Source organism: Podarcis muralis, chromosome 1 (assembly GCF_964188315.1).
Source record: "Podarcis muralis chromosome 1, rPodMur119.hap1.1, whole genome shotgun sequence".
Taxonomy (NCBI): Eukaryota; Metazoa; Chordata; class Lepidosauria; order Squamata; family Lacertidae; genus Podarcis; species Podarcis muralis.
The window spans coordinates 72,631,268-72,655,527 of NC_135655.1; the positions used below are offsets into that span (position 1 = coordinate 72,631,268).

General features: G+C 41.5%; 1 protein-coding gene across 1 annotated transcript in view; it reads left to right on the forward strand.

Moving 5' to 3' along the window:
• PTPRJ (protein tyrosine phosphatase receptor type J) overlaps positions 1-24,217 on the forward strand; it is a 79,002-nt gene extending 54,785 nt beyond the window's left edge. Inside the window, exons 7-24 of the mRNA XM_077931236.1 lie at positions 687-953; positions 1,831-2,097; positions 3,125-3,391; positions 3,621-3,884; positions 5,286-5,549; positions 6,581-6,709; positions 7,291-7,492; positions 7,635-7,750; positions 9,565-9,655; positions 10,899-10,940; positions 12,448-12,535; positions 12,993-13,083; positions 13,426-13,499; positions 13,595-13,729; positions 15,048-15,167; positions 16,851-17,011; positions 18,289-18,424; positions 18,913-24,217. Of these exons, the coding sequence (XP_077787362.1) occupies positions 687-953; positions 1,831-2,097; positions 3,125-3,391; positions 3,621-3,884; positions 5,286-5,549; positions 6,581-6,709; positions 7,291-7,492; positions 7,635-7,750; positions 9,565-9,655; positions 10,899-10,940; positions 12,448-12,535; positions 12,993-13,083; positions 13,426-13,499; positions 13,595-13,729; positions 15,048-15,167; positions 16,851-17,011; positions 18,289-18,424; positions 18,913-19,071 (2,873 nt within the window). The 3' untranslated portion in view covers positions 19,072-24,217. The remainder of the gene's footprint in view (positions 1-686; positions 954-1,830; positions 2,098-3,124; positions 3,392-3,620; positions 3,885-5,285; positions 5,550-6,580; positions 6,710-7,290; positions 7,493-7,634; positions 7,751-9,564; positions 9,656-10,898; positions 10,941-12,447; positions 12,536-12,992; positions 13,084-13,425; positions 13,500-13,594; positions 13,730-15,047; positions 15,168-16,850; positions 17,012-18,288; positions 18,425-18,912) is intronic.
• The last annotated feature ends 43 nt before the right edge of the window (positions 24,218-24,260 follow it).

A 24,260-nucleotide genomic window follows, 5' to 3' on the forward strand; every position in this document is an offset into this window, starting at 1 on the left:
CCAATTGCCTGTGCCTGCCCCAAGTCAAAGGAGGCACCCAGTGACAAAACGTGAAGACCCAAGAGTTCACTTTTCCCTGCTGCATCACCTAACTAAAAAGTGTTGCCTGTCTGGCTCAGTCTGAGTGGAAATGCTCAGGAAATGAGCTTTCGTAAGGTCTTGTGAAACGTCTCACAATATTATGAACCATCACAATATTACCAACTGTACTCGATGGGCCTAGAGGTCCCCGCCTCTAATCACCACCACAGTAGCCTACACCTGACAAGCTGCAATGCAGAAGGAAGGGCCCCTTTTGTGTTATTCAATATGTGCTTGCAGCAGTTGCTAGAAGATTGATTGCAAGTATTAAGAACGTGATTATCATGTTAGTTTAATATTTTAAACTGAATCTTCGAACCATAGAGTTGATTGTAGTACAGTTCTCTAGTTAGCAAGTAAAGCAGAGGTGGTGATATAGGAAAAGTCTGTATAAATGAACGTCTAAACATTTTGTACCTTAAAAGTAAAACTGTCCTTCTGTATTTGTTTTTTATAATGTAAATGTTAATGTTCCAACAAAACATTAGCTTACTACATTATAGTTAAACTCTATACCTGTTTAAGAGATCTCTGGCACATCTAACAGTGTCATAATATTTCTCTTCACTTGCATAGCTAAAATCCTTTTCTTCTTTTTTAAACAGAGCCCAACCCAGTTTTTGATATCAGTCTTGAAAACCGCAGTAGTTCAACGATAACTTTGAAGTGGAAAAATAGCGACCCAAATGCATCTAACTACACTTATCGGATACTAATAGAAGGAACTGATCCTCCCAGGAATAAAATTTCCGACACCACCAGTGCAGAAATTGGGGACTTGGAACCTGGAACATTGTATACATTCAGAATATACTCACAAGTCGATAATGGTGCAGTTGAAGGAGAACCAAATGCTACAAGTGTTTATACAAGTACGTCCAAGTTCATACAACTTAGTAAACATTTCAGACTGCTACATTACTTTACTATAAAGATGCATTCTGTACATTCAAAATATTTACTCAAGCAGGAGATGACAAGATTGAGGTAGACAAGTATAATGGTAAAACTGGAGGAGACTCAAATAATGTAACTGTAGATACAAGTACGGTGGTACCTCAGGTTACATACACTTCAGGTTACAGACTCCGCTAACCCAGAAATATTACCTCGGGTTAAGAACTTTGCTTCAAGATGAGAACAGAAATCGTGCAGCGGCGGCGCGGTGGCAGCAGGAGGCCCCATTAGCTAAAGTGGTGCTTCAGGTTAAGAACAGTTTCAGGTTAAGAACGGACCTCCAGAACGAATTAAGTTCTTAACTCGAGGTACCACTGTATGTTTTAAGATTTCTCTTAAGGGTCATTCTATATATTCATTATACGTACTCGAGCAGAGTAGGTATTATATGATTGCCCTTGTAGTTTCCTGGCTATTGGTGGTTATGCTAATACATCTGCATAGTTACACACGCTAAAGATACTGGTTGTTGTCATTGTGGTTAAAATAAAAAATTGCATGCCTTAAGTCTCCAGTTTATACCAGGAAAGCAGAATTACTATTTTTAAGTTGATTCTGAAGTACGTTCCTCTGACAAGTGATGATCTACTAAAGAATGTGTGACCTCTACATTAGCTGCCTCTGCCTATCCTTCAATTTTGTTTTATACCGTACTCTTAACAAAATGGTAGCCAATCATAATGTAGTAACCTTTTACATTTCTCAAGGGACTTCTGATATCACTATTTTAATATTGTGATGCAACTTTATTTTATTGGCACAGCTAGATCCCTTTTCTTCTTTCTTGAACAGAACCCAGCCCGGTTTTTGACATCAGCCTTGAAAACCGCAGTAATTCAACAGTAACTTTGAAGTGGAACAATAGCGATCCAAATGCATCTAGCTACACTTATCGGATACTAATAGAAGGAACTGATCCTCCCAGGAAAGAAACTTCTGACACCAACAGTGCACAAATTCGGGACTTGGAACCTGGAACATTGTACACATTCACAATATTCCCTCGAGTTGATAATGGTACAATTGAAGGAGAACCAAATGCTACAAGTGTTTATACCAGTAAGTAAATTACAACAGGTGGAGATTCCCAGTCTCTGCATTTCTGTACCATAAAGGTATATTCACAATATGTGCTTGATCAGAAGCTGACAAAATGGTGGTAGACATGCACGTGTCTAAACAATTAAATTCAGTTTTTATGTTAAATACCATTTATTTTCCACAGTTACATATTGTTTACAGGTGCGGTATTCTTCTTGTTTTTTTGTGAGAAGCTAGCCTGCTTTCCCATTTCAATGATTTACTCACTCCCCACCCCCAAAAATTCCTGCAGATGCCCAGGTCTTCCTGAGGTTGCTGGGCTCCCAACTCCCATGACCCCCAGCTATCGGGGGAGGGAATAATGGGTATTGAAGTGCATCATTCTCTGGAGGGCACCTCTTTGGCTAGCCTTTGCCTTAGAGGCCTATTACAAATAAAAGGGAAGTGGTCCTCCCAGGAATGACGCTTCTGATGTCCCCAGTGCAGCAATTAGTAGCTTGGAATCTGGAACATGGTGCAAATTCAAATATATCCAATAGCAGCTGATTAAAAAAACAAACTGAAGAAGACCAAGCTGATATATCTGTTTATATAAGTAAGCAAATTAAAATGGGGCAATTTCCAAAATGACATTCATTGCTATACCATTTAGGTACTTTACGTACATTCACATTTTGTCTTTGAGCAGAACAAGCTTGAGGTTGGCCCAATTTAAGAAGAATCTGTACAAAGGTGTTCTTGGACACTTAAGGCATTTTCCCCCCTGGAAAAATGTATATACAGTATATGGTGAGGTTGTACAGGAGGCACAATGGATCTTCCCCTTCCCCTTCTCCCTGATGCCCCGTGAAGCCTCCGATCTGCTGCAAAGATTCCCCCAAACCTCCAGAAGTGATTGAGAGTGTATAGGAAGCTTTAGGAGGGAGGAGAGGGTGGCCTGTTGCGCAAGCAGGACAGCACAGCTGGATTTCAGGCAGCGTACTTATCCTTATTTGTCCCTCCCATGGTTCAGATCTCACTTTCCTTTTGCTTTCCCCCCATATAGAGCCCAGTCCTGTCTCTGGCTTAGATGTTGTTGATATTGACACAATGAACGTAACCTTAAGATGGGAAGACAACGATGCTGCTTCTTCAGGGTACACTTACATAGTATTGTATCAAGAAAACCAAGTGGAAATGAATGCGACATCACGACACAAGAACGTTACCATTCTAGGACTTTTACCAGGCACCCTCTATCGCTTTAGTGTATTTCCACAAGCAGCAGACAACCTCACCAAAGGGGACCCACAAACCACAAACAGGTACACAGGTAAGTAGCTAAAAAGCAATTGAAAGTGTTCCTTAAAGTGCTAACAATAAGTATTAAAAATACGTTTCCATGAGAGAGTTGAATAATTTTGTGTGTGTGTGTCTGCGCGCGCGTATGCACATGCACGCCTTATAATAACAAAGGAAAATCTTTTGGAGGTTATGATGCTAATTTGGAACACAGTTCAGCTTATATATATATATTTAAAAGCCTTTTCCCCCCTTGACAGCTCCTAACTCAGTCACCAGCATCAGAGTTACAGATGTCAGTATAACAACGGTCAACTTAACATGGGAAAATCTTGATGCAGCTTCTTCAGAGTACACCTACAGGATACAGATTGGTGGTGAAGCCACTGAGGACAAGATATTCCCAACTACGAGTGCTGAAATTTCAGAGCTAACTCCTGGGACCAATTATACATTCAGCATTTATTCAGTAGCAGGGTATAATCAAACTGAAGGGAGACCAGGCAGCATAAATAACTGTACAGGTAAGTCTGTTAAATGGCAGAAGGGCAGAATCTTCTCCTTTATATGCTTAAGCAAATAAGGTGATGTCTGCAGAAATGGAACAGGGGGTGAAGCAAACAAAAGCAGAGCAGACTTCATGTCTTTTTTGAGGAAAGGTGTTTTATTAGGCTACCATATTTTAAATCTTACTTATTTTGCTTCTCTGTCCCCTGGGTATGTGTACAAGGCAAATGAACAAAGGAAAAATTATCCCCACCTTCATGTCAATAGCATTTGGTGACATCCAGCCAGACTATGGAGTGAAGAATGCCTGAAGAAAATACGTCCACCTGTAAATGCAAACTAAGAATAACCATTCTTAGATTCCAACCCTAACCCTGCTTACTTAGCAGCAAGTCCCGTTGAATTCAACAAGACTTGCGTCTGAAAAGACATAGTTAGGACTGCGCTGTTAGATGCAGTGTTTGAAACAATTAATCTTCTTTTCAGTTCCTGGTGATAAAGGATTTGATGTAGAGGTGCAAACAGAAAAACCTCTTTGGTGTGCAAAAAGGCCTTTTCTAATTGAGTGTTTTATCTCTTGCATAAGATACAAGAACTGCAATCCTTGTGCTTCTGTTTGCGCGAGGTGTGTGCAGTCTCTTGCCGTGTGGTCTTGCGCAGAAGCCCCACACAATGCCTTCTGTTAGCTCTTATGCAGCAGTTAATTGCAAGACCAGGCCCCTTTTTTTGTTTAACACATTTTCTCCTGGCCAGATGAATGTTATACATCAGGCATGCCCAGCAGGTTAATTGTGATGTACTGGTCAATTGTGGGGTGTCCCTGGTCGATCGCCCCTCCTCCCCAAAACAAAAGCTCAACAACTTTGGTCAGTCGTAGATCACTGGCACTATTTTTATAGTGGGAGTAGATCGCAGTCTCTTGGGAGTTGGACATGCCTATTACACATGACCCAATTTTGATATGCCATTTCTCCTTGTGCCCTCCTTGTTGTGGTGTGTCTTGTCTCCTATTATGAACAAACTGAAATGCATACAGTGGAACCTTGGTTCTCGAACGGCTCAGTTGACGAACAAATTGGCTTCCAAATGCCAAAAACCCGGAAGTAAGTGTTCTGGTTTTCAAGTGTTTTTCGGAAGCCAAACGTCTGATGCAGCTTCCGCTTGAGTGCAGGAAGCTTCTGCAGCCAATCGGAAGCCACGCTTTGGTTTTCGAACGTTTCAGAAGTTGAACGGACTTCCGGAACGGATTCCGTTTGAGAACAATGGGACCACTGTAATGTAAAGAGACAAAATAGGGAACAAACCTAGTAGGAGGAATTAAGAGATTTGGTTCTGTTCTGCCCTGCTTCCTTTTACATTCAAGTGTTGTGTGTGTTTATTAAACACCCTGTGTGACTAGCCTGCTTTCTTTGTTGTAGATGCCGCAAGAGTGGAGGTGTTGAACTGCATGCAAGTCGCCAAGCAGCCAAAATTGATTCTAAACTGGTCTAATCCAAAGGGGAGGTTTGCTGACTTTGGAGTTGACGTCTTAAATAGTACTTGGGGCAGTAAAAATATATTGGAAAACCATACCACAGTAACAGATTTGAACTACTATACCAACTACACTGTTAGAATTGTCACACATTCGTGTGGGAAAGAGAGTCATCCTCAGGAAAAAATATGTCCCACAAGTATTGGCGGTAAGCATATAGTTGCTTTGTTTGGGGTTGTTGGCAGGGAATGCATAATGGAAATGGGTTTCTGAACTAGATAGCTATTGGCATTACATAAAATAATTATATCGCATCGCAAATTTTAGGCCCAGTGGAAAGGTGTGTGTTCGTCAACAGAGATAGACGTGGGTGTGTGGTTGTTTAAAAGTTTAGAAATAGTTTTATGACCACTTATTTGAGAAAAAGAGTCTTTCCATTTTTTTGCTAAAGGAAAACCTCACAGCTGGAGAGTTCATATCTTATTATCTTTAACCCTTTTGTCCCTTGTTTTTATTGCAATTGTGTCTGTTGGGGGGGGTGGGATACCAAAACTAAAATAAAACAGAATACCATTAGTATATACAGCGTAGAAGATGCCAGTCCAAATAGGAACATCTTACAGTGCTTTCAGAAAATATTAAGCTTTTGTGAAGCTCCATGCAAAGGAAGTTGCACAGTTGTGGGGCAGCCACCAAGAAAAGTCTCTTACAGTTTGACTTGGAATAGAGGGCCTTAAAGCTTTCACAACAACGTTTGCTGCTTGATCCTTTGTTGTTTGCCATGTATGTAAACCACTGCAAGGAACATCCATGTGGTGGCTTCATGCACGATGCAGTTGCAATGTGTAGTGGCATTTGGAGCTTCTGAATGAAGTGGGTGACTCCAGGTGGTAACTTGCACTTTTAAGAGTTGTAGAGTACAGAAATCATTTCAACAAATCTCAACATAGCTAATGTGCTATACAGATAATCAAGAACTAGGCTATTCTTTGCAAACAGGCCGTTGTGTTCCTTTGTAGTGCTGCAGAAAGAGATTTGATATACAAAAATTGTTTCCCCTACATTCCATATTTGTTTTATTTGTTTTTATATGCTTTATACTAGTGGTTTACAGGTTTTACGTTGTATTTTTGATTTTCTGTTTTCTGTTTACTGGTTTTATGTTGTACACTGCTTTGAGACTTTTAAAATATTAAACAGTTTATAAATGTTTTCAGTTAATAAATATTTGCTTTCCAGACCCTCCATCTCCACTTACAGCCCCTGCCATTGTGGGAACCACTCACAACTCCTTGACAGTTCGGTTCAGTAGCTTTAATGCAAGCCATGGACCTTTAGTAGCATATGCAGTAATCGTCACACGAAAAGGTAAAACAGAAACAAAATGCATGGCCAGTACAGCCATTTTATCATTTATTTTAAAAAATCTGTCTTTATGTAAGAAGCTCTGTTCCATACTTTCTCTTTTGTTTTTAAAAAAGTAGTAGAAGTAAAATTCTGAGACTGCATTTAGAGTTGATACCTGCAGTATTGCAATGATTAGATCTGATTGTTTCTGGCAACGGTGAAGGAAATGTCAACATTTTTTGGGTGCAATCAAGATTGTATTGATTCCTCAGCAAAACCAAGTTTTGTATCCCACTTTGTTTCATGTTTATATTGCTATAGAGCACCTGTCAGCATGGTATTGATCAAAGCTATTATATCAACCAAGATAGGAACTTGAACGCAATGTGTTTTGACTATACACAATTTTGGCTTTAGGCTCAATCCCCAGAATGTAACCCCCATGTAACTTATGGGTTTACTTCTTTTTTTAACTTAATATTTTGATTTTGGACAATATTGAAGTAGCTGTTGGATATTTTACTGCTATTGAACTCTATGAGTATCTAAAAATCTATCATTTTATATTTTGATGATGTATTCTCATTTTTACCCCCATACAGATGTAGTCTCTGCAGAGGCCTTGAAATATACCTATGATGATTTCATGAAACGGGGAGCAGATGCTTACGTTGCATATGTCAAAGATGAGCAAATGCGTTCCTCTTCCCCCTCCAACAGTGAACAGCATACTATTGTAATAGGAGACGGATCCGTAACACATGGTTATGTCAGTGGGAAGTTAATCCCACTTAATTCATACAGGTATTTTAATTCTATTTCTAACTCCATTTCCCTGAGTCGTGTTGATGACTAAAACATAATAAATGAGTAACACACACTTTTTCTTTAAAAATCAAACTCTGATTTCAAATCCCATTTTTTTTCCTCCTCTGCCTTGCATTAGGGTATATGTTGCTGGTTTTACTCGCATTGACTATTTGAATGACACCATTGATGAAAAGGAGAGTTATGTCTCATTTTCAAAAATTTCAAAGGCCGTTGTCTTACCTCAAGATCCAGGTACATTTATTTCATCATCATCAAACCTTTTATTGGCATCACATCCAAACATACAAAACAAATCAATACACAATTACCACTTCCCCAGTGGCAAAAAACATTTGCTAAAAGGAAGGAGGCAGAGCAGTCTATCGTCACATCTCTAGGTCTCCAGGGAGATCAGATGTCTGCAGTGTATTTCGACGACAAAAAAACAAATAGATATATTTAGTCACTAACTTGGTGAGCTCCTGATCATTCCCCAGTAATAGAAAATGTATGATCTCCAACTCCGGTTTCCATTTGGGGATACAGAGTTGATCTAGAAATTGCTTACGGAGATCAGCATATAGTTTACAATTAAGAACCATGTGTGTAAGGGTTTCCACCAGGTGGTCTTCACATGGGCAAGTTCTTTCTCCTTCCACCCTGCCTGAGAACCTTCCCCAAAGGAGAACCCAGTTCTGTTCCCCTCCTTGCCAAAGCGTAGCCTTAGACCTTTGTGTTTCAGATCGTGTCTAATGAGCAAACAACCTGGAATTCCCAGACATTACTGGGCACCCCTAAAATTCTAGGGAAGCAAAAGCTAAAGGCCAGACCCACTGTTTCCAGAGTCTCAGGTTAAACACTTACTCAGTAGCAAGTGACCAAGAGATTGGGAACTAGACTCAGTACCCAAGAAGACAGGCATCAATCTTATATGGTAGGTTTATTGAAATTAGTAGTAGCAGAACTCCAAGGTTTGTAGAATAAAATAAAATTTAGAAATGCAAACCCCACAGTGAGGACCAAGTATGCTTGGCAACTGTAGAATGCAAATGTACTATTGGGATTGCAGTGGAGCGCTGGGAGGAAAAAGGGGGAGAGAATGGAGTGTCGCAGAATACTGAACAGAAAAATCCCACAGTGTACCATTTTTTTCTTGTGAATCCCACTTAAACATGGAATCCTGCATGTATCTAACAGCCTGACCTCCCTTACCACCTGATGTCTTGTGTGAACTACACACAGGATTGGGCATAAGGTCCTAGTACTAGCTATTGGATTTTCTTTGCTCTTGAGACTTTCATCTGCTTTGTGGCTTGTAGTTGAGTCAGATGTGCCGTGGAGCAGACTCCAGTTCACCTTATGGGAATTTTCCAGTTGCCAGCTCATGGTCAGTAGGGGCAAAGCCTTAACCATAAGTCCTGGTTCAGAGGACACAGTAAGAAGAACCTTAGAATAATAGAATTGTGGAGTTGGAAGGGACCATGAGGGTCATCTAGTCCAACCCCCTGCAATGCAGGAATCTTTTGCCCAACACGGGGCTTGAACCCACGGGCCTGAGGTTAAGAGTCTCATGCTTTTACAGGCTGAGCTATCCTGCCTTGGCTGACCTCAGTGCAGCACCGCAGTTAAAAGGACTGAGGAAGGAGCAAAGCAGCTGCAAGCTCCTCTCTGGGCGCCCACACAGTTGGCTTACTATGTCAAGTGAACCAGGTCTGATGCGTGTAACAGGGGTCAGACCTAAACTCTGATTTGTTGAGACACCACTGAATTGCACTGAACGACCCTTTGCTTCCTGAGAGTTCAGCTAGCAATGTCTGCTCATTTTAGCTTGTTTGGATAATGGGAGATTCAAATATCTCACTGAATCGTTACCCTTCCCAATAATTTTACCGAATAAAATCTCAGTGCTGAATAGAAACTGTGAGCTTCTGCCTTGCTAGGGCAACAAAAGCTAGTGATTGCTGAGAGTACACTTGAAGGGCCCTTGTTAAAACCTTGTGGTTGTTGTTTTTTCGCCTTGTCATTATGACTTGTAAAGGAGTTAAAATCATTTGTTTCTTTTCCAGATGTCATCACAGGAGCTGTTGTGGGATGCATTCTGGCTGCTGCTGTTATTGCTGCAGGGATTGGTTTTTTCATCTTCTGGAAAAAGAGAAGGTATATTAGCTACTGCATAATTCTTTACAAGGATGTAGTTGTGCATAACACTTCATGATGCAGGTCTCTGCTGCTTCTCTTTCACGTATTTGGAATGCTTGGGCTCTATTTCTACCATGCATTCAAACCATCTTCAGGCTGTCTGTCTTAGGAAGGTCAGGGGGCCTTAATTATTTTTTATCAGGGTACAATAACTCTGCAGGTAAGAAATAGGTTCTCCTTAATGAACCAGCTTAGTCCAAATACAGAAAGTCCTGCCAAACTGTGACTTGATAGGTCAGCAATGGTTGGTCTTTAAAAATAATTAAAGTCGCTTTACCTCTTTTCTTAGTCTTTATTCTCTGAGTTCCCCATGGCCACAGCTGACTATTCCAGGGATACCCACCTGATACAGTGCTCTTGAAGGGAGTTGACATTTTATCAGAAGTGATGCCCTGCTGATACTATTTTTTTTCTCTTGGGAAGGCTCTGTGGGTGGATTTTGTTCACTCTCAGTGCCTGATTGCCATAAAGTTGGTCTAGAAGAAATTCCTCCCTGATGAGACTGGGCTTGTGACCCTGGGTAGTGGTTTCTTTTTGGTCTTCATGTGCAGCTTGGATGGTTTACTTCCTCAAAGGCTCTGGATCTGTTGCTCTGCAGACTGTTCTTCATAGAATGCTGTGTAATCTGCAATCAGCGGCGGAGGAAGCCACTCGGGTGCCTGGGATGGCGCACCCAGGGGCGGGGCGAGCTGCCCATAGGGGCGGGGCACACCATGGGGCCTCCGGAGTCTGCCTGCCTCTTCCCACTCAGCTGCCCTACAGTTGGGAAGGAGGCAGCGGGTGGAACGCTTGGGCAGTGTGGAGCCTGCGGGCACCCAAGCTACTGTGTCTCTCCCAGGAGAGACACATGGCTCAGGCGTGCTGCAGGCCCCGCGGAGAGTGCCACCTGGCATTTTGTCACCCCCCTCAGTGGTGACACCCGGGGTGACCCACACCCACCGCACCCCCTTTCTCCGCCCCCCATCTGCAGTGTGTCAGTTCATCTTTGGGGAGAGCCGTGCCTTGTGGCAAATGGGTTGGGCCACATGGACACCAGTGCTTTCCAATCCTATATTTGTTGCTTAATGGAAGGCATAGTTTGTGGCCTGATGTTGGCATTTTAGCCAAACCAGTAGTTGCGGAAAGCTTTGTATTTTTTATTTCAGTTTTTCCAAGAGTGAAAAATGCAACTAACCCTTTTTCAAAATCTACAATTCTACAGGAAAGGTGGAAAAAACAACCAGGTGCCATTTACCCAATTAGAGTGAGTTGACTATTACTATCTTCTCTTTAGAATATACTGAGGATCAATCAGAATTGGCTTTGTTTTAAAGTGGTGGGGGAGATAATACTTAGAGTGCTTTAAAAGTATTTTGGGTCATTGAGGTCCTAATAACCTAACTCTATGTTATGATTAATTGGTGTAATAATGTGTCAGAATGCCTGTGTAAAGATACTAAATAACATTCAAAGGTCTCTGCTACAACGCTACCTTTCTTCCTTGGTGGTTAGGTGTGGGGTGCCCTGTTTCACCAGTATTAAATTCAACCTAGTTTCTATGGCTCTAAGATAGATTGTGCATTGTGTGTGCGCAGGGGAGTAGGGTTATACCTGTCCAGGTAGGGGCACAGCTGGGCCACCAGCCCAAGCTGATGGAAGGCACTCCAAGGCCATCCGAGCCTCAAGCAACAGCAAAGGATCCAGGAGTACCCCCAAGCTATGTGTAGTAACTACTGGATTGCTTTTTCTTATCCTTCCGGATGAATCAATTTGAAGGAGTCAGGAGAAATAGATGCAACTAAATAATTGGAAATGGCAGGAGCATAGCTTAGACTATAAAGAAGATCAATTTTTAAAGCTATGTTTTTGCTCCAAAATTTAATTGGGCATTCTTGTATCACAGCAGGGAATTTGTAGTTTATGTAATACTAGATTCCAAGTATTATGTATAAAATTGTTCTGCTCAGTTAATAAAGGCTGTAACTAATGTGTGCAATTTTTCTCTCTTCCTTTCCGTCTTCCTCTGCAGACCGAGAAAGTAAGCAAATAATTTACTATACTCTAGATGAATAATAGAAATAGTGCTTGAATTCATGTCTCTCATTTGATTATGCTTTATTTCTGTTCAGCTTCTCAGAAAATGCTTAGTGCTTTATTTCCTAAGCAAACGTGTTATGTTGTGTACACTCAGCACTTCAGCTGTCAAAATATGGATTTGGAATTTCTCAGTTTCTGTTGTCCCTAATTCTCACCTTGTTGGACTCCAGCATGACTGCCACTTACCAGGGAAAAGAGGTTGGAGGCAGCTGCAAGGTTTACAGTTGTGTTGGACTGACTCTGCTGGGGTACCTGCACAATGCTGACCTCCCCACCACCACACCTTCCCCCCTCCCTCTACTTCTTAGTAAGTGGCAGCAACGCTGATGTCAGGAGGCCGGGTGTAAACCCAGCCACCCCTCCACACCAGCTATTCCTGAAATAAAACCTCTAGTCCCTACTGGGCTATGACCCTTTTCTAGTCAAGAGTCTGTGCTAGGCCCAAAACAATGGATGGCATATCTCAGGTACTGCCCCTATGAAAGTAACAGGGCAACTAAATGTGCCTGGGTGGCTCTGGGGACATTCCAGCACTGCTGCCACCATCTTCAGGAGACCATGTGTGCACCGCCACCTCTCCCTGGCAGCTGCTCCGGAAATTGAGTTTTTAGCAAAATATGTGTGTCCTAGATAATGTTGACTGCTACAAGGTGGTTGTTTTTTGTTTCTTTCAGATCAAAGTTATTTAAAGTGGAAGACTTTGAGTCTCATTTTAAGAAACAGAAAGCTGACTCAAACTGTGGATTTGCAGAAGAGTATGAGGTATGCATCTGAAATGTTCTCAGCTTTTTCTCTGTCGTCGTAATGTTTACATTCTTCCACATAAGAGCTCAGCTACGTAGCTCTTGTGTTGTAACCCACCTTAGGGTGAATGGCAGGTAATAAATTAAATAATGACAACAACACATACTTCCTTCTGCACAGCTGAAAGATAAAGACTGTCCCGTCTTCTCTGAACAGTTGAAAAAGGAAGGTGCAATAGGACTTGAGTCCCTGCAAAATCTGAAATTCATGTTTCGAGGTGGATTTCATTATTTAAAGAGCCAAAATTCAACTGTGAAAAAGCCATATGCAATGGGAAACAATAAGCAAACCTAACAATTAGGAATTACCTTCCCCCAAATTTCAGTGCTGTTGGATGTCATATGGCCAAGTGTTGAAGAACTATTTGCATGCCATGAGGTAAAATAATCCTAAATTCCTTCTCTATTTGCTGCAGGAGCTCAGGCCTGTTGGTACAAATCAGCCCAGATTTGCAGCTGAACTACAAGAGAACAAAGCAAAAAATAGATATAACAATGTCTTGCCATGTAAGTTCCTCAACCCTACTGCTCCTAAAAACTGACCTGGCACCATCACTGTGCTAGAATCCCTTCTCCCCCTCCACCCCTATCAGCAAAGATAAGTGGGCTAGGATCAGACTCTAACGCTACTTTTAATCCTAATTACTACACCACCTATATTCTTTCATCTGGTTCATAGTCTTTTCTTTATTTAGTGGCTTAATTCATTTTATGTGGTATGTGCTGTGGAAAAAGGAAAATATATTGACACATCCTTTTAATAATAATAATAACAATAACAATAACAACAACAACAACAATAATAATAATAATAATAATAATAATAATTAATAAATAATTTTTTTGCAGATGATATTTCTCGTGTCAGACTTCAGATCCATGAACATCCAACCAATGATTACATTAATGCAAACTATATGCCGGTAAGTGTTCCCAGCCTATTTAAAAAACCCCATAGTGTTTTAATGACAGATTTATAAATAAGAAAAGTGGTATTCAGACCATACTTTGATTGCAGGGTTACAATTCCAAGAAAGAGTTCATCGCTGCACAAGGCCCTTTGCCCAATACGGTGCAAGACTTCTGGCGGATGATCTGGGAGAAGAAAATTTATACCGTTGTTATGCTGACTAAATGTATTGAACAAGGCAGGGTGAGTTTTCGTTAAAGTTCCAAAACATGCTACAAAATGTTGCTGTGCACCACAACCGCCACAAATTTTCCAGCTCAACCATTCTAAAAAATTTTATTCAATGATTTAAAAAAAACAACCTACCAGTTTAAGACCACAACCTGGGAAATTGGAAGCTAAGATTGATGCCTTAACAGATGTACCCCGTGATCAGTAATAAAGTTGTTGAATCCAGAGGCAGAGGATAAAGATGCCCCACATTGCCCTAGTTTTGTATTGCCCTAAGTTTTCTGTGTGGCTCTACAATAAACAGAACGATAACAGCTTCTTATTCTGGATTTGGAACTGCAACATCGTGAGCGACAGAAGAATGTTCCTCAGCTACTGCCGTGCTTAGGCTTCCACCCAGCAGACACGCTGCAAGACCTCTGGGGTTGCTTTGAAGCCTGAGATGCTTCCTGGCAGTGGTAGTGGGAAGCAGGCTACCTAGGCAATATGGTGCTGCAGTTGATAATAAGGGATAAGTGGAAAGATTCAGTACCCTCTTCCAGCCCAGCTCTTATTTTGCTCCTGATTTGTTTGGTGTTTGGTGTTTTTAGCATTCTGTTGGAAGCTGCCCAGAGTGGCTGGGGAAATCCAGCCAGATGGGTGGGGTATTATTATTATTATTATTATTATTAATTAATTAATTAATTAATTAATAATAATAATACCCGCCCCAAACCACTTTGCAGCAGAAAAGCCTTCTGAGTTAAGAACTGTGTTTGATACTCTTATGCAAGTCCCTACGAGAACCTTTTAGACGGGAAAAGGGCACTGGCCTGCAAATGCATTGACATCTAAATAATTACATAACTCAACACCTGTAGGCTCACCACCTCCACGCTTACAAGGTGCAGTGTTTGTTGTTGCCTCTGTGAAATCTATGAAATGAGTGAATTATTTCCAAAGCTTACTTTGGCATTTACCATTATTGGCACCCTCAGCAATTGCAACGGTGCTGGGCAACAAACTGGGCATGCATCACACCCCGAGGCATTGGTAGTAGAACCACTCCCACTCCCGCTGTATCAGAGGATAACCCCCACCTCTCACTGTTTGACCCCACCTGCCAACACAGATGAGCAGCAAAGAGGCACAGGTCAATTTCTTTAGTAATACAGTAATATGCTTCTTAAGAAGGAGAACAATGGGGGGCATCTTTACTGGTCCCAGGCACTCTATCCCACCCCATCCCCCATCTGGTCCTAAATCCAATGTCCCCACCCCTTACTTTTCTTATATTCTTTTTACTTTTGTGGACCTATCATATAAGTTGACTTATAATTTATATTTCTAGACAAAATGTGAGGAATATTGGCCAAATAAACAATCCAAGAGCTATGGAGACATAACAGTAGCCATGACTTCAGAAATTCCTCTTCCAGAGTGGACAATAAGAGATTTCTCCATGGAAAAGGTGAGTTGTTTGCGCTCTGTCTCTCTCTCTCTCTGTGTGTGTGTGTCTGTGTTTTGCTTATACTCTGGATTGATGACGTATCACTTAGGCTGCAATCCTATGGGGTCCCAGCAGCCATAGGGCACATCACATTTCCTTGTCAGAGACACCAGAGAGAGAGGGTTCTGAGAAGGAGTTCTGCTGTCTTATCTGTTCTCCTTGTCACTACAGAAACCTTTGGGCACTGATATGACTGGGGCATGGGTATGTCTGGTTTTAGACATTTCTGTTTGCCTTATTATTCTGATAATTATTCTGATTTTGGAAAAACAACAACTAGATATGGGCAGCAGATATTTTTCACAGGAGAAACAAGGGCTCTGGATTAGACATGTGACCTACCTTTCAATGTGGTTTGTTGCCTGCTGTTAAACTTATTTATTTTAGGTTAATTTACACCTCGTTTCAGATTTGGAGCAGGCAACAAAACGAGCTCACAATAAAAGTGTTTCTAACTCTGAATTTTAGAGATGGGCAGAATCTACTCCACTCAAGTGTGAAACTTTTCATAGAATCATAGAATTGTAGAGTAGGAATTTGAATGGGTTAAGGAAGAAGACGTCTGCTGAGACCCTGAAATTAAACACTGGGTAATTGGGAAACATCATAATTGGGAAAATTGATAATTTTCAGATTGAAGAGGCTCCTAAATCTCCTCATTCATCACTAGGAGCAAAGTAGAGCCTCAGAGTCTCTATATTTGACACACCTTTCCCATGTGAATAAGTTCTCTGAAACCATGCTGTACCCCATAGTCATCCAGGGAGGTGTGTGTGGCAGACCCAGTCTACCAAGAGGACCAAATTGGCCTAGAGGTCTTGTTGCTCCCTTAGCAATATTTCACAGCCCTCAACCTCCAAATTTCCCTTCCCCAAAAAACCCACCCAATCCCAAAATGCATTGCATGTGATCTACTCCATCACTAATGAAAACAGTCAAGCTAGATACAGTGGTACCTCAGGTTAAGAATTTAATTCATTCTGGGGGTCCGTTCTTAACCTGAAACTGTTCTTAACCTGAAGCACCACTTTAGCTAATGGGGCCTCCTGCTGCCGCCGTGCTGCCGGAGCACGATTTCTGTTCTCATCCTGAAGCAAAGTTCTTAACCCGAGGTACTATTTCTGGGTTAGTGGAGTCTGTAACCTGAAGCGTCTGTAACCCGAGGTACCACTGTATAAAAATTTCACTTCCCTGATTTATCCAAGCTATTTGAAACCATCAAAAATACACTCAGCTTGCAGCAGTTCCAGAAGGTGTACTGAACCCAGGTCTTAGGTCAAGCACTCAGAGGATAGAAATATGAGTTTGCTCAATGAAATGTATTTGGCACTTGGTCTGAGTCTCATACACTTTTAAACATTTGTTTCTTCCTCCCCTGACACTGTTCGCCCTGAGCAACTTGTCATTGTCTCTTCTTCCACAGCTGTCCTTGGGCCCCAACCCTTCCACTTAGCTTTAACCTGCCTGCCCCCCCCCCCCATTCCACCAAGCCATTCTCATGGCTCACGTTTTCCTGTGCCAGGCACTACAGAATTGCCAGGAAGCGGCTTACAGGCTTAATTTTTTTCTTATTATAAAATACTTCGTGACACCATTCTTCCGAACCCTAACAACTACTCCTTTTCCTCTATTTTCATTTCTAAGAGTGATTCATCTGAAAGTCACCCCGTGCGACAGTTCCACTTCACAGCCTGGCCAGATCACGGTGTCCCGGAAACAACCAACCTCCTCATTAACTTCAGGCACTTAGTACAGGAATACATGAAGCAGAACCCTCCAAGTTCTCCTACCTTAGTGCACTGCAGGTACAAATATTACTTTCTGGAAGGGGAGACGAGACTCCCAAGTCTAAGTGGTATCCTATATACAGTTATGTTTGTGTGGAAGTGTGGGGGCTGGGGTGGGAATATTTCAGTGCCACTGCTTATGTAACTATAAAGGGATGTGAACTCACAGGACCTTAACACATGCAAAGTTGGGTATTCTTGTTTCTATTGCCATTCTAGTTTTCCATAAAGTCACTGATTTTCAGGTGAACAATGGTAAAGGTAAAGGACCCCTGGACGGTTAAGTCCAGTCAAAAGCGACTATGGGGTTGCGGCGCTCATCTCGCTTTCAGGCCGAGGGAGCCAGTGTTTGTCCACAGACAGCTTTCCGGGTCATGTGGCCAGCATGACTAAACCGCTTCTGGTACAACAGAACACCGTGACAGAAACTAGACCGCACAGAAACACTGTTTACTTTTCTACCACAGTGGTACCTATTTATCTACTTGCACTGGCGTGCTTTCAAATTGCTAGGTTGGCAGGAGCTGGGACTGAGAGCAATGGGGTGTCACGGGGATTCGAACCACTGACCTTCTGATTGACAAGTCCAAGAGGCTCAGTGGTTTAGACCACAGCACCATCTGTGTCCCATAGGTGAACAATGATACAGCACCTGATTCTTCCAGGCCATTTCCTGGGCACAATCTTAGCACTAGCAAGATGAATTTACGTCACTCTTTGCATATTCAGAGTTACTTCATGTAGAGGCGTCCAACTAAATGGAGTGAGGGCAGGGACCGGATCATTATTTTGCTTTCTGCCCAGTTGTCAGAAAAGCAATAGGCAAGACCTCCTCAGTCTCTTTTTTAACAGATGTACACTGTAAACCTGTGATCCTCCAGATGTTGCAGAACTACAGCTCTCCTTTCCCCTGGCTTTTGGCCTTGCTGGCTGGGTCTCATGGGAGTAAAAGCCCAACAACATCTGGAAAGACATAGGTTTCCTCATCCCTGCCTTAGACAAACAGACAGCTTTTGCAATGGGCTCCATCTCCGTGGTGTCAATAGGCCCTAGGGCCACTTGACAGGTTATTTCTCTCTACCTGTGCATCACTTCTGTGGAGGAAAAGGCATCCACCGAGAGTATTAAGAGCAGCAGAATAGATTGTGTGTGTCTTTTTTTCCTTTCTTTCACAGAAGGAAGATAATTATGCTGTTTTAAGTGATCCTTAAACCGAGATATAAGCAAGGATTTAGGGCTTAACTGAAGGCAAGCACGAAGCCATTAAATACATACGCAATTGTTTTTTCTTACAGTGCTGGTGTCGGAAGGACGGGGACATTCATTGCAATTGACCATTTGATCCATCAAATGGAGATGGAGAACACTGTTGATGTGTACGGTGCTGTATATGAGCTTCGAATGCATCGGTCTTTAATGGTGCAAACAGAGGTATGGGCAGGATGCTATTCTAAGCACATAAATCAATGACCTACACATGGCATAGCAAGTAATATTGTCACCAGCATTCAGCATTGTTCCAGTTGATTTAATATTTCTTTTGATAACCTGGAGATGCAACTGCAGACACCAGACCTAAATTTCTGAACAATTAACTCTGCACCGTAATTTCAGTTTCTGTTCCTATTGCTCACCTTGAGGGCCACTGTTGTTGATTTCTTTTGAATGCTGGAAAAAAGAAATCCCTTTCTTGCAGTCACTTCCTATATGGGCAGGAAGAGGCAGATGTTTTAAAACTGCAAGATTTCCCCCCTTTTCTTTCATATAATGAAATAGCAGTGGAGAAGCCCAAGATGTATGGATGCATTGCAGTTGTTGACTGCAGTAATGGGCATAATCTCTCTTAAAAATGATTCATCATATGAAATCTATGCTACATGTTCATTATTAATGTTATTGTTATTATCTCTCTCCTTTAGGACCAGTATGTCTTCCTAAACCAGTGTGTTTTGGACATTATCAAATCCCAGAAAGATAAGAAAACAGACCTTATCTATCAAAACACAAATGCCATGGCAATCTATGAGAACTTCACACCGTTGCCACATATTGGGAAGGCAAATGGCTACCATGCATAACTGCAAGGGAATGACAAGCCTCCTACTTCTGCCTTTTACATAAGTGAGGAAATATGCACTGTTTTTGTATGTATTTCTATACAGAGACTTTTTCCACTTTTTAAAAAAGAATAACTGAAGATGTACACATTTTTTAAAATGCCAATGGGAACTGTAGTTTCTACAATAGTGTTAAAGGGAAAATACACTGTATTTTACAGATGGATTTGAAGAAGGTGAAGAAGCATCACATGATTGGTGTATTATCACTGAATAAATGACGGGATCCCTTTTTGAACTTCAGAAATAATAAATGACACAGATACTTAAAATCAGGTTTGAGGGTCACTGTTCCAGAGATGTTTGTATGTACATTGGCTTTTTGCCAACAGAAACCTATGTTATCAGTGACTGCTCAAGTTCTTTTTGTTTTATTTAAAACGGGAACACAAAAAATTAGCAAATAGGATATTTTATTATGTACTTGTGCCTTTTTCTAGCTGTTTTGCTATAGACAAAATGATCAGAGTCCTATATTTTTGTATTGAAATTCTCGGTTGAAATATAACATTTAAATAATATCAATATCAATTCTCATTTGGAATAGCTTTGTTGATTCTTCCTTCATGGAGGTGGCAACCCTTTCTTTGTATTTTACTGCAGTCTGCAGAGACTTTTCCCTAGAGGTAATTCACTTGATTGTGTGAGGACTGGAGCAATCGTGTGACACCTTGGCTGTATAAAACTGTATTAAACTGTGGAATGGAGCCTTCTTATATGGTTTAGCTGAAACTTGTTTAGCTTTGTATTCATCCATCGAGATTAGTACTTCCCACTTCTAAAATCTGTTAATATCAGTTGTAAGTATATTCACGCACTTTCAGTGCTCTTCAGAACCCATTTGTGCCTTTGTGCCCGAAACTTCCTTTTCCTTCACCTCACTGTCCATAGCCCCATTTTCACTCACTGCCAATGAATCTGGTGAGCTGAAGATGTCATTGTCTGATGTCACGATTCTGCTTCTGACATGCCTGTAAACATGTGACTCCCTAAACCAATCTAAACATGAGTGAGAAGAAAGGTGGCTGAGGTCAGTGAGGGCAAAGTGAAGGAAAATGGGGAAGAAATGAAGTGGCAACTGCCAGTGGAACAAAAGGACATCAAGCATGTAAAAAAATAAATAGCAAATCTTCAATATGAGTATTCCCCCCCAATTAGTTTTGTGGGATATGCTAATTTCAAAGCAAATATTGAACATAGGAGATGTTTTGCCTAGTTTTCAATCATGTAAATACAAAGCCCATCAATGTGTTGTGGAAGCAGGATTGTTAAAGTACACACTGGCTACATAAACACTTGACAGGGCGGACTGAGCTGTGTGAAGAGGCAGTTGTGTGTCAGGTCCACTAAATCCAGCATTACCACACAGGCCCTCAGGTTTCACAGCAGTTTCAGGAGAGTAGTGGTGCTGCCTTCAACGTGTGTAGATAGGAGGGAGGCAGCTGCTTCTCCGTGTAGTTACAACCCATCTCACTGGGAACTCATTGAGTGCCCACTGTCTAGTTAGCAGTTAATCCAAATGTTGCGGTTATCACTTGATAGCTTATCTCCTCAGTTGGTCTTGAGGGATGGCCTTTAGTGGTGTCATTCACGGAAGAGGAGGGCTATGTCTCAATCTGAGCTTTAACTTGTTTTCTTTGTGTGTTGGTGTTGTAGTATGTGTCTCTGTCGGTGGGAAGGGGAGGGGGGAATGAAGGACCCACCCTATCCAGGTTGAAATTTTTATGTTCTCGTATGTAATAAGGATTTATTTAAAAGTGCAATATTTGATTTACTGAATGAACGCTTGCCTCTATTTCCATAGAGTTTTACTCAGGTTCAGTATCTCTTCTTAGTTGTTCTGTGGTTTAATGTTCTTAAATGTGTCGTTTGTGGAAGACTGAAGAACTCCTATGGCAGAGTGATCCCAGGAAGGTCCATTGACTTTGCTCTGTTTCTCTAAAAAGTAAATGTTCTAAAGATCTACTGATTCTTTCAGCTGCAGAATATGTTTTAGCCAGTTAAAACTGAGGTATATATTTTTAATGTTGTTGTATCAAAGATATATAATTGCTCTACCTTTTGGTTTATTTGTTTGTTTGTATTATGCTGCTGTAGTTGTAATGGATACGATTAATGAAAATTTAAGGGTTCTCCATTAAATTAATTGTGTTGGTACACTGATGGTGAAATTATGAAGGTATTCTTAATGAAGGACTTGTGGCGTGGGAAGTGGGAGGGGTTGTGGTTCATTATTCTTTTAGTCAATGCGCTGGCAGCATTAGGAACTCTCTTGAGTGTGTTATAGAACTATCTGTAAAGTATTGGAGCGTTGTGGGCTCCACTCCTCAACTTTCTTTGGTGCAAAACCCCTTTGAATTGCATTGAGCTTGTGCAGAGCAGGCAATATGCTTGAGGGAATTAGGGTGCTGAAGGGTATACGGTAAGCCACACTCCATGGCTCTGGAGTATTTAAAATTCTGCCAGTGGGGCAAAATCTTTTGGAAACCAATAGCTCAAAAATGGGGAAATGGTTGCTAATACAGTTCTTCTCCTACCAAAGGCTATGATTGGTGGCTTTTTATATCTATGCCTTAGGTAGAATGACATTTGGATGTTGGTGGTTGGACCAAATATATACATATTTTAAATGGTTGAAAGAGGGGCCCCACTAAAATATAGATTAATCTGTTTCATACGTGCCACATTCCAATGCAGGGGTCTTCTACATAGTAGAAATGAAATCCTGCTTGATTTGGGGGGAGAGCCAATAAACCCTTGTTGTTGTCTCTGTAGATCATTATCCAGGAAGAGGTTTTGCACAAGATTTGTCTAATGTAATAAGCAACGATCCTAATCATGCCATAATTGATGCTAGCAGTCTTTGTGCATCTTGACATAAATACAGTTAGCATGCAAATAATTGCACTTGTGAACTCTCCTTACAAAATGGGGTCTCAGACCAAAACTGGCCTATTGGGGTTTTTTCTTTCCTCTTTTTACAAAGTGCCTGTCTACCATAGATGACTGCTGTGTCTGAAAAGTTACCAGAATGTATTTCGTTGTTTCCTGTTAAAATAAATGGCATCCTTTCAAGGCAATGCAAATATTCTTAAGAATGTTGAGGGGAATCTGGACTTGCCCTTTCCTGTGGAGATCCAGTGCAGACTCCCACTGAAGGAAGTGAGGAGTGTTTTTCTACAAATATCTTTCCCTGTGCTTTTCAGTGACATCTTCCACACCGATCTGAAATGTCTCCCAATCCTGCAGTGTAGTGGGAGATGGGGACACAGAGGAGCTATAGAAGGACGATAACAATAAAAAGTCATCTTTCCCCTTTCTTCAGCAGAATATCCTACAGGTGAAGTTCTGTTAATCAGGTGGGATCCAGCCCTACATGCCTAAAATTTGTGCTGGTTGAAAACATTAGATCAATTAAAAGTTGCAGGATCACAGGCCCAGGGTTCAGAGGTAATTAAATTTCACATAGGCTCCACTCATTATGGAGGTGTAGGACTTGGGCAAAGAAAATAGGGGGAAGCATAGGAGCTGCATGCTCTTTGCCTTGATCAAAGGTGGTGTTGCCCTCCAGATATCGCTGAATTACAGCTCCCATCAGCCCCTGCCAGGGATCATAAGCTGCAGTTCAGCAATGTCTGGAAGGTAGCAGGTTTCCTCACCCCGGCTTAGATTCTTTCCCTTACTTCCTTTCAGTTAATCCCTTGCAGCTCATTCACCCTACCTCATGAAGATGTTGATGGATGCTACTAAAATAATGTAGCTCCTGATAGGTATCTTCGTCAGGGGACAACTGTGCCCAGTGATAAGTTTATAGCAGGCATAGGCAAACTGGGCCCTCCAGATGTTTTGGGACTACAACTCCCATCATCCCTGACCACTGGTCCTGTTAGCTAGGGATGATGGGAGTTGTAGTCCCAAAACATCTGGAGGGCCCAGTTTGCCTAAGACTGCTTCATAGGGTTTGGCCAGAGTCAGTCTGGCCTTCATTACTAGCTGCAATCAATGGGGCTGTCAGGGCAGGACTTTAGAGCTCAGGACTCAGCAGAACGAGCAGGGAGGCCCCCAAAAGTAGCAGCGTTGGATTGCCGCATTTTCAGCATATTACTATCTAAAGAGGACTATTAAGTCCAAAGCCTAAAATTGCCTAACTATAACTGAGTGCACATCATTTTCATAAGCCATCTGTGTGTGCGTGAGGGAGAGGGGGTGCTGTTTTAGTTCATGCTGTAAAAACGTAGCCCTAAACATTTGCACTTGATTACCTGCCTGTAACGGGAACATAACACAATGGTCTGTGGATGTATTATGCTAGCCCATCCTAAGCATTTGTTTTGCTGACAGGTCTGATCTTCCTCTTAGTCAGCGCTCATCTGGGGCAGCAGCAAAGGGCAGCTAACTTGTCAATTATTTGGCTTATTCTTTTTACCACTGTTGGGTTGTTATTTTTTTGCAGGTGGGGGTTCAGACACCAAAATGCCTTGGTCTGTCTCCTTTGCTGACTGCAGAGACAGTCCAGCAGGGTACATATCAAAACTGGCTTGAATCAGAATAGTTTCTCACTGGTCTGCTTGTTATATAATTTCCTTTTGATCTACGCTTTGAAGTTATAAAAACACCTCAGAGTGCAAAATTATGTTGCTTGGAGTGTTCAAATCATCCTTTTTTTAGCCTTAAAACTTGGGAGTAATAACCTATGGGTCAGGATTCAAAGGAAGGAGAGAACAGTTCATGCAGGCAAGAAGCTTGCTTGTTTGCTGTTTTCACCACTGTCAAAAAGAGAGAAGTTGTCATTAGGTTTAAAAAGCAACTAGTCTCTTGGACAGTGGAACCTGCTGTAATGCCCACATCAAGCAAAACCTCCTTCTTTGGATGCCTGCCAGTCTCCTTGTTTTTTATTCTATCTTTAATTTCCAGGCAAGGCATGATTTTGAAAAGAGAGTATTCTTTGTGCATCGGCTGTTGCTGTTATAATTGTGTGTTCAAATGATGTACAATGTTCAGTGTTTCATTCATTGTACAGATGTTTGCTGCATACTGTCCTTAATTTTAATTGTCTGATTGTCTTTTCAATGACATAAAAGTAACTAAATAAAACATTGACACAATATGTTTCAGTGTATGTTCTTCCTCTGTGGTCCGTGGTAATTTAA